The sequence below is a fragment of the Amphibalanus amphitrite genome, unplaced genomic scaffold (genome assembly GCF_019059575.1).
Source record: "Amphibalanus amphitrite isolate SeventyFive unplaced genomic scaffold, NRLGWU_Aamphi_draft 002461F_arrow, whole genome shotgun sequence".
NCBI classification, from domain to species: domain Eukaryota; kingdom Metazoa; phylum Arthropoda; class Thecostraca; order Balanomorpha; family Balanidae; genus Amphibalanus; species Amphibalanus amphitrite.
Genome location: NW_024883898.1, coordinates 1,099 through 11,461, shown reverse-complemented (window position 1 = coordinate 11,461; position 10,363 = coordinate 1,099). Strand labels below are relative to the sequence as shown.

At 47.7% G+C, this 10,363-nt stretch overlaps 1 protein-coding gene across 1 annotated transcript; it reads left to right on the top strand.

Moving 5' to 3' along the window:
- Positions 1 to 9,059: 9,059 nt before the first annotated feature.
- LOC122377022 lies at positions 9,060 to 10,043 on the top strand (the record flags this gene model as incomplete). Its single annotated transcript, XM_043356991.1, has 2 exons — positions 9,060 to 9,151; positions 9,711 to 10,043. Coding segments are annotated over exons 1-2 (367 nt in total), but the record flags the coding sequence as incomplete, so codon positions are not given.
- Positions 10,044 to 10,363: the final 320 nt, after the last annotated feature.

Here is a 10,363-nt window from a genome sequence, read left to right as displayed (position 1 = left end):
GGGGGGGTTATCGGCTAATTTTTTACGTCCACGAGGCGCCGCGCAGTTGGCATTACTTATGCTTCATCCACCTCATTCTTGCGTGAAATCTTTAAGCTCAATTTAAGGCAAAAGCACCAGTTCCATTTCCCGTCCAACGGTGTTTCCACCGGTCGGGCCACTGCACCATGGCGACGGATCGGTGTAGCATATACCTACTGGAAGGTCGGGCACGCGGATTCATGACCTTACCACAATAAAACAATTCGGAAAAGTACGGATACCTCTTGCTTTGAACAAGCATGTGAAACCCAGAGAGCATTTTCAGACTATGACATTTACCCATATAGTTGTTTGGCGGCGGGAGAGAATAGGTAGGTACACCGACCTCTGGAGACCCCCGGCCCCAAAGGTTCCTGGTTTTCAAATTGGCATCTTAGGGCCGCGCACGACTCGCGCGGGGCCTCGCAACGGCTCTATTGGGGCTCACTCAACCTGCCTTATAGTCCTACTGCTAAAAAGACTGGCCCTGAGCCCTAAGGACTTCATCAGTCTCTGCCAACCCCACACACCGGCTCATGGGGTCCCGACGTCGAAATATGAGGGAATCTGCGCGGGACCATCAGGACGTAAAGTAATCTCGATCAGGACCAACGTACGGCTGTGCAGGAGTCTGCGTGAGCCCTGTGATCTTCAGAAGTCCACCCATGTATGTTTTCACTTAGAGGCCAGTTTAGGGCCCTCAGAGACCAGTACGGGGCCTGCAAACTGCAAAGGCCAGTAGTTTGAGACCATCAGAGACCGAGTCGGGCTCTCAGAGGCTTATGTGGGTCCTACTCATTACAGGCCAACATGGGGCCCTCAGAGGTCAGCGTGGGGCCCTAAAAGACCGGAATGAGCCGTCGTTGGAACCCAGAGGCCAGCAGAGGGCCCTCAAAGGCCAAGATGAGCCCTCCTCAGAGGCCAATGCAGGCCCTTAGAGGCCAGCATCGGGTCTTCAGCAGCCAATGCGGGGCCCTCATTGGCACCTAAATGTTCGTCTTGGGACACCAGAGACAGCAATAAGGCCACTAGAGACCAGTGTGAGACCCTCAGACGCCGGGTGGGGCCCCTGAGGCCGGTTAGGGGTCCTCATAGGTCAGATGTGGGGCCTCAGAGGTCGATGTGGGCTCTTACCGGTCAACGTGGGCGCTAGACCGCCACTGAAGTTCCCTCAGAGGTCAGTGTTGGACGCTCAAAGACCGGTGTGGGAGCTATATTAACACGCGCAGTGGAAGGGTTGCGAGTACTACGCCCAGTGGAAGGGGGGGGGGGCGGATGTCGCCCCCCCCCCCCTAAGATCTCAGCTCCCACTGGAGCTAGAAATACGAAATTTGGAGGGTAGGTGGGGGCCACGGGGAACTCTGTTGTGTGTGATTTTCATGACCCTAGGTCAATATCTTCAAGGTCAAATGAGGTCAAATGTGGTCAAATCTGCCATATTAGCGACTTTTTTGCGTTTACACGCCGATAACTCAAAAAGTTACCGGCCGATTTTTTTATTTTTTCACTATACGAAAGAGCAAACATTTGTGAGTATGTATGGTGAATTTCTAGATAATCCAACAATAAATATGGCAGTTAGAAGCCTGCGAAGGGTAAGATGTCGCCGGCTGAGGCGGCATCGGCCGACGCGGGAAACGCGGCAATCACAATTTTGTGTTTACACACTCATAACTCAAGTTGTTACCGGCCGATTTTCAAAATTCTTTGACCATATGATTGCCTGTAAATTTCTCAGTCTTCTCATCGAATTTGACGCGAATCTAATATAATCAGCGGTAAGGAGCGCGATGTAAAGACGGAACCGTCCCGCCCCGGCACAGTCTACAATTCAGGCGGCGCGTAACGGCTAGCGCCGGCCGCCGCGCCGCGCCGCCGCGCCGCCGCGGCGGCAGGATGTTTGACTTTACACCGCTATTACTAGAAAAGTTGTGAACCGATTTTCTTACTTCTTGCACTAGAAGATCCGCAATTCAATTCTGGACAGGTAGCCGAAATTTCACATTGATATTATGCTTACGGCGCGAGTTATTGGCGAAAAACAGGAGGGGTGGGCGAAATCCGCCCCCCCCCCCTCCTTCCACTGCGCGTGTTAAAGGGACTATCCCACCTTTAAAGGGACCCTCCCAACTTAACATTAGTTTTGAGTCGAGATAGCCAAGTTTGCGGCCAGGCTCAGAAACCACCATTTATCCTGGTCGCAACCCCCGCAGCTTTATGGTGTTCAAGAAATTTCTTCCCTTTACTTGCAGGGTGGGACCAGCGTGGTCCCTATCTCTTAACCATTACGGGAATCTGATGACGTCATCAGGCTTTCGAACGTCCGTTAAATGTTTGACTAAAACGTTTTGTAGCACGCGGTGGTATATGCTACGTTGCGCGCAACAAATGCCGCACTTTTAAATAAAGTCGCTAGGAACAGCGGAGATCCCAAAAAGTAAACAAAAGTAAAAGTCTAATATCTTGAAAACCGGTGAATATTTTTCGGTGAAATTAGGTAGATATACGTTTTCGCTCTTTCTGAACCGAGCGACATCACTTTCATGCCAATTCATAAACTTTTTTGAAGGTGGGAGGGTCCCTTTAACATGGGGTTTGAGTTGAGATAGCCAAGTTTGCGGCGAGGTTCAGAAACCACTATCTATCTAGGTTGCAACCCCCGCGGCCTCTTGGTGTTGAAGAAATTCGTTCCCTTCATTTGAAAATGGGCCTTGCGCAAGGCCCTATCTTCAACATGGAGCGACCGTTAGTGTGACGTCACCTCGTTTAGTCATTCTGATTTAAATGGGTTTGTTCGTTGAAAAATCGCTTAAAACTTGGTCTGAACTTTGTTGTGGTGCCTACAGAGTAAAAAGAATCAGCTTTATGACAGTAATGTGGCCTGGGGAAGGAGGTAATTTTGGGCTGTGACGTCACATATTTGAAAGTTTGTGTTTGGAATATGGGAAGCCTAAGATGTTTAATGAAAAATAAATGCCAGAACCGTGTTCCTGGTCATCCAATCTATAAAGTCGGGCACAATTTAACTGGTTTTAACAACATTTTAGAAGGTGGGATAGTCCCTTTAATAGCTGGGCGTGTTTTTTTTTAGCCTCGTGACGATCGAATCAGGGCCAGGGTCCCATACACCTATGGGGGGCCATCGGTTGCTTGAGGGGGGGGGGGGGGCAAATGATATGATGGCCCCCTTTATGTGCCTTTGGGGGGGCATGGCCCTGATGCCCCCCGCGACCGCCACTGTGTACACATTACATACAGGCCTCTGAAATTACATACTAGCTAATGCAAACTCTATGCAGGCCCCGGAGATCCCACGCTAATCCTTAAGAAACCAAGCCGGCATACGGCGTCGCCACCGGGCTTCTGAGGTGCACAGCACCAACCCATGAGGTCTTACTTTAGTGTCGTAGAGCCACGCTCATTTGGCAGGGCCCACCCGCCACTGGGAAGAGGGTCTCCTGCCAGCCATTGCTGGGCCTACGAGAGTCTCAAGTAAACCCACGCTGATATTCCATATAAGATCCGGCCATACTCGTGAACCGGTGCCAGCGACGCTGACCGCCAAATTGACAGAATACGAAACTGAGCCCACTCATGAGTGAAATTTACGTCCTTTGATGGCGCAAGAAAGAAAATGAAACATACAAAAAGCTTTTCTAGGCCTTTTGTTCGATCTGAAAGGTGGGGCCAAAAGATAGTATGGCCCCACCTTTCAGCACCAAAGGGGGGGCCATGGCCCCCGTGCCCCCCCCCCCTCTGGGACCGCCTATGTCGACCACTTTATGCAATTAGCTCCACATTTTTTAGTCACATTCGACCATATTTCTTGCAAATGTGTTTTTGAAACAGACTCGGCAGCAAAAGGTCACAGAGTATTGTAAGATTGCAAGATTAAACGAACATGTTTTGCCCGGAGGCGAGCAAAAGGAGAACGTTAACCCGCGCCCTGATGGGGTCTGCCGAGCAACGCGGTCTGATGGGGGGGGGGCATTTTGCCCCCCCCCCTAAGATCTCGAGAACCACGCAACATAGCGACAAGCGGTAAACGGCGTTGGATAGCCCCAACGGGGAACTACCTTGTGACCCAATTTCATTGACCTCGTTCAAACCGATGACGTCACAGGTCAGGTCAAAAGTCGAATTTTCACCGTTTACAGGCATTTCAAGAAATGCGTTGTAAAATCGAGTAAAATGCATTTCATTGAAAATCATCGACGGGGAAATGTTCTTCAAACACATATTTTGCTATTTGAGGTCACTCATACCAGGTCAGGTCACAGAGGTCAGGTCACTGGGGGGGGGGGGGGGTCACAATATGAAAGTGTCGTGTGATACATGTTTTATGGTCCATTTAACATGACAAATGCGATTATGTGGGTCAGGCAGACTTTAGGGCCGGCTTAGGTCACGTTTTGGTCAAGGTCAGGTCAAGGTCAGGTCAAATTAGGTCAAATTTCGAAGTTGATATTTTTGCATAAAATGGGTATCGATTCGATGCCGCTCGTCACGGGGAGTTCAATGGTGGTCTCCGTTTTGCGCTACGAGGTCTTGAATTGCTAAAAATTAAGTTCAAAAATTTGACGTCATCAATTTTTTAACAGTTTTTTCGCTATAACTTGGCCAAAAAAAAGAGGCATCGATCTAAAATTTGTGATATATATCGAAGAGCGCAGGGACTATCACATATATTCCGTTTTTTTCGAAGTTCGAATTTTTTGGAATTTTTTTGAGTTTTTCTGAAAAAAATCATTTTTTTATTTTGTGGGTCAAAATCCCAAAATTTCGAAAATCCGAGATAGCAGTTTTGTAGCGCCGACTTTTTTCTACACAACCATAGAAAGAACTTTAAAATTGCTTGTTAACTGTAGAATTGGTGAGCGTTTCAAGATGTCATGTTTTTTGCTCATTTTTACTCGAACATGACCTCAGTTTGACCTCAATAACTCCTGACCTGAGGTGACCTGTGACTTGAAATTTTGTGTGAAGGTGTCAAATTGATGGCCGGTAAGGTACCCAAAATTTGGCGGCGCTGCGTGCCGCCGTTTTCTCGCTATTTAAGAAAAACCACAGGGGGGCCAAAATGGCCCCCCCCCCCATCAGGGCGCGGGTTAAAACAGGGTCCAGGCCTTAAAAACAAGTTTTCCTTATCCATTATTCCTAGCTACTTTGGTATTTCACAATAAAACAGGATATCTTTTCACCTTGAGACGTTAATATTTGTGAGCAGTATTCATGCATAAATTCAAGTACATCGTTGGACAATGAGATATTCACTTCTTGCAACGGCAAAATAGTTGCTTGAACACTGAAATCAGTTGAAGACCCGTAGAACCTAGCTAAAGTGAGAAACTTGTTCACTTTTCAACAGAAGACCATTCATCGAAACCCAGGCATTACTAGGCACTTCTTAGCGGGTTCAAGTCATAACTGTCACTCGGCGAGCAAACCGTCCACGCTACCAGACCTGGATAAACGTTTGAACGAGATCTGGCCATAAAAGATCTTCTGTGCCAGACAAAAAAAAAATAACTTTCTTCCTGAACAGCACAGTTATCATCTGCCAGCTGTCTTGCCGGCAGCGCCACAAACCAGCGACACCTCTCACACTATCGCGCAAATTATTACTAGCTCACACTTGCTCTCCCTCTCACTCTCTCTCAGACACTCACTCTCATCTCTCTCTCTCTCTCTCTCTCTCTCTCTCTCTCTCTCTCTCTCTCTCTCTCTCTCTCTCTCTCTCTCACTCTTTCGCTCTCTCACCCGCCCGTCAACGGTACGTAACAAATCGCCGGCAGGTTGGCCTCCTCACACTCATACAACTGAGAACGGCCTTTCCACGGAAAACGCATCGTCCAGCAAGCACACATCACCAACTGACACTGAGGACTCTTGGCTGGGTAACCAGCGAATTCAAAGCCGTCTTCAAAGTCGACCCAGGCGCGGCGGAGGCGGCGCAGCGGCTCCGTTCGCGCCGCACTCATGTAGCGTTGAAGAAGAGCTTCGTAGGCCTCGAGCGCCATGGTTTCACTGGAGAGACGGGCTACCCCAGCGCCTGGTGCCTGTTCGGAGCAGTAACGACGCATCCGCGAATGACCGGCGCCGGGTCGGGTTACCAGGAAACATCCCGTGGTTCCCTGGTGCCAAGTCAGGCCATGGTGTCCCGAAGGACATCGAGAGTTGTCTGGTTCCTTTTGGAGATGAGGACATTCTTCGAGACATGCTGCCAGAGAGGCTCGAGAGGCGTTCAGCTCTGGCGTCAGCTTACCCAGGGCGTGTTTAGCCAGCACGTGACTGGACTTGTGGTAGAGCAAGCGGTCCTGACACAGCTCCAGCTCTGCTCTGTCACTGCGTAGCTTCGTACGCAGGTCACCGATGAAGTCCACGGTGGCGTTGATGTTCTGCTGCAACATGGCCGTCTGGCCTTCACAGAGATCCGTCCGAAACTTCCACTTGTCCAGGTCCGCCCAGCAGCCCGCCACGTCGTGTTCCAGCTCTTCGGACACGTCGTGGCAGACGGTGATGTTGTCCTGACACGTGGAGAGCTGCGTCTCGCAGTCGATGACGGCCTGCTCGCGCTGACGGTGGCTGATGCGTCGTGTGGTGACGTTCACTAGAAGATCGTGGTGGATGGTGTGCGCCCTGTCTAGAGTGCTCTCACAGCGCGTGACGCCCCGGTTTAGCGAGGTGAGGACAGTGGAGCACCCAGCTAGCTGGTCAGTGACCTGCTGAAGCTCTGCGCTACTCTGGTTAGCCTTGACGAGGGTCGTCTGTAGTCTGTCGCACACATCCGATTCCTGGCATTGGAGGAAGAGCGAGCGACAGTTTCCGATTTCGTTTTGCAGCATTTGATAGTTGTCTTCCGCGCTTTGTATCAGTTTTTGTCTTTGTAATGTGGCCTCGTGTAACTCTGGCAATGTGTTCACCGAACAGTTAAGTTCATCCCTAATTAGACTACCAAGTTCAGAGTTGCATGTGATTAAGCTTACAACATTCTTCGCTTCAACATGACTTGTCTTGTTTCCGTTGCTTATCGAAAAGTTATCTAGTCGTTCTTCGCTTTGCTCAATGATTTCGGACAAATTCTTCAACTGATTTCGAACCTTATTGATTGCACTTTTGTTTTCTGCGACAATTTCAGTAAGATTTTCTTTCACCCGCTCAAGTTCCTTATGTCTGCTTTCCAGCCTTGACCGGTGACTCGTCATATTCTCAAGCTGTTCTTGAAGCAGAGCAATATCTGCTCTTAGAGCATCTACCTTAGATGAACCTCGAGACATACCATCGTTGCAATCGTTGACCTTTTGCAGAACGTTTTGTAATAAAGCTTGCATGGATAATTTTTGTAGCTTAGCGAGCTGGTGGTCAATCCTCGCCATAAGAAGTCTTCGGTTGGAGCAGTGGTGTGCGTCCTGCTGTAGCTCATGCTTCCTTTGACATACACTTCTCAAATTGTAAATCCTCTTTGCCTTGAGAGCGCAAAGAAATAGCGCTTTTGGTTTCAAGACCGATTGGTCATTTGATCGTTTCTCTATTCCTGATAAGTTATAAGAATAATTATCATGATTATTTACTGTGAGCTGACCAGATGGCCAGACAAATAAGAGCACGATAAAAATGATTAGCTGCATCGCAGTTATAGAAGCCCACTCACAGGTATGAATCGAACTCAACTAACAACTTGATGATGACTTTATGGCCTAGGTGGGATACAGCCCGGGAAACACGTCATCGCAGATGACGCTTCCTACATTTTTGTCTTCTTGTATTAACCATTTACCTGTGACTAGATAAGACTGAGTTTTGAAGATATAAAATAGTGTGCTTTGGAAATACTTTCGTCTGCATGCACCTTGCGTATAAATTGTCATTCGTCATTACGAATGATTATAAATACCTTTTGGCACGCGATATACAAGGCAGGTAACCTTCCACCAAGTGGAAGACTGAAACCATTCATGTTTTTATTCGGCTCTTGGGCCAAATCTTACCAAATGCCGTGAATGCACATTCACGGCATTTGGTAACATTCAGAACTATTCCACATTCACTTATACATTCGTTCAGGCAACATTCAGAATCATTGACGCTGTCAAAATCATTGGACAAGATTAGCTGGATGTAAATAAAAGGGATATCTTTGATATCAGTGCCGTAAACTCCGGCCAGTGCTGCCAAATCCTATTTACGGCATTGGTAAGATTGGGCCTTGGCCCAATCTACAATTATATAACAGATAAGGTCCAATTATATAACAGATAATACTAAACTAATATTTAGAACTAGAACTAAATAATGAGGATTCGGGTTCATTCTGGTCAGAGACGTTTAAAGGTCGTTTGAAGACCATCGTCCAACTAAATACGCATAAATTTTAGTCGTATGCCTCTTTGATTATTTCAAACATTTCAAGCGGTTCTTATTTTTAATCTCCATCCTTAGCGTCTTCTATACCATGGTATGTATTTGCTTTGCGAGACACATTCAGCGCCGCACGTGTCACGATTCATTTGTGATCAGAAATGTGTCGGTAAACGTCATCACCCTTTCACTTCTCTAGGTCTCGGGTTTTATGGGTACCGTCGTTCTCATACTGCCCTGATCAAAAACATTTTCGTCGCACAACCGACTGAAGACATGAATAAACGTGATACCTAAAGCTGGTCTAAGAAAACTCACGAACAATGAAATGAAGCAAACAAATCCAGTGCAAACCGGTAGCCCCAAATAGCCGCCACCTTCCTGTTGTTCGCACGCACCGGAGGTGATATACGGATATGTCCGTCTGTTTGTATGTCCTTTGGGTGCTGGGAGACCGGGGTAGACATACCCCCTCCCCTATTGACCGCCGTGTTGGCGTCACAGGTTACCCTGGTGACCTGACCGTGCCTCGAAGGCACGTCGTGTGCAGCAGCCAGTGGCGTCAGCTAGCTCATAGGGTTAGCACTCTCTGAACACGGCTCTGGAGAGAAAGAGCTCCTGAAACAGATAAACAGAGTAGAGAGGAGGGAAAAGGGACGCCATAACATCCTTATAGAATATCGAAGAGAAGGGACTGAAATTTATAGACGAAAAGTGTCAAAAGTGCATTGAGACGTCATGAAACAGACGGTTTACTTCGTATGTTTGACAGGTGAGTTGAGACGCTCCTAATATAATATTGGCAACTCTTCACCTATGTAGTGACCGATTTCGTATGTTTTGTTTTTGTGGCAACTTATTGCAAAGACAGTCATTTGCTTATATAATCTGGACAAGTATTGTAGGTATTGAGAGTACCTTATGAAATTCACGGTGCAAATATAGAAAATACATGTACATACAAATACATGTAACTTTTTATGTTTGTATCGTGAATTTCATACGGTAAAATCCTACTCTCAAAACAAAGCAATCTGCTTCGAGTCATTTACCCGCGTACAAGACTTGGGTAATGGGTATTTTCCAAATGTTCGAAGTTTGAGAAGACTCTACATAGATATGACTCCTTTCTCCAAAACTGCTGGTCGGATTTTCAAAATTTAAACGTTTTTAGTTGATTTGATAGTTGTTAATAGTTTGCATTAGTTATATTCCGTGACCTAAAGGCACGAGCGTCATTTTCAAAAAATGAAGTTTGAACTGTAATTTTCAGGATAGCAAGACCTCTAAACTACGCAAGGCCTAGAACTGTTCCCGGTCGTTTGTTTCAGTGCTCGCAGCACCCACTGCCGCCTTTGTCATCGGCTCTCGGGCCTCCAGCTCCGACCCGGCGCTGACCGGTCGGCGTCTGCTCTCGCTCAGCGACTCCCAGCTCAGCGCCACACCAGCACCAGCCGACACCAGCGAGCCTCTGGGTGACCTGGTGCCCGTCTCCCAGCCGCCGACCATACCACCGGGCGCACTGGCTCCTGAGGCACCGGCGGGAGACTCGCAGGCGCCCGCCTACCTAGTCCACTCTCACAACACAGACCACGGCACCTTCTCACACGTGCATCACTATGATAATATCAATCATAAACACGAGAAAAAGTGCATGGGAAACGGTAAATCCTGCTGATCTCTTCCACTTGATCGGATCAAGAAAAGGAGGATGGGATGTACACTTTTTGGTAAAAGACAAGCCAGCCTGACTGTATGTGTTGTGGTGTATTCTTCACTGTATGGGGTATTGCTAGAAATTCCAGAGGAGGATGTAGTTTTATTAGTAGCTTATTGTCTGTAGTTAACCGCGCCATTCTATAGCAGCCAAAAATGTGTGTACTTCTTCGATTGCATGGCCGGTCGATTCCTTCTAGTCATATTCGACTGTACTTGCTCTAAGTTTCTTCTAAACATTATGCGTCGATTTTCTACCATCAATCAG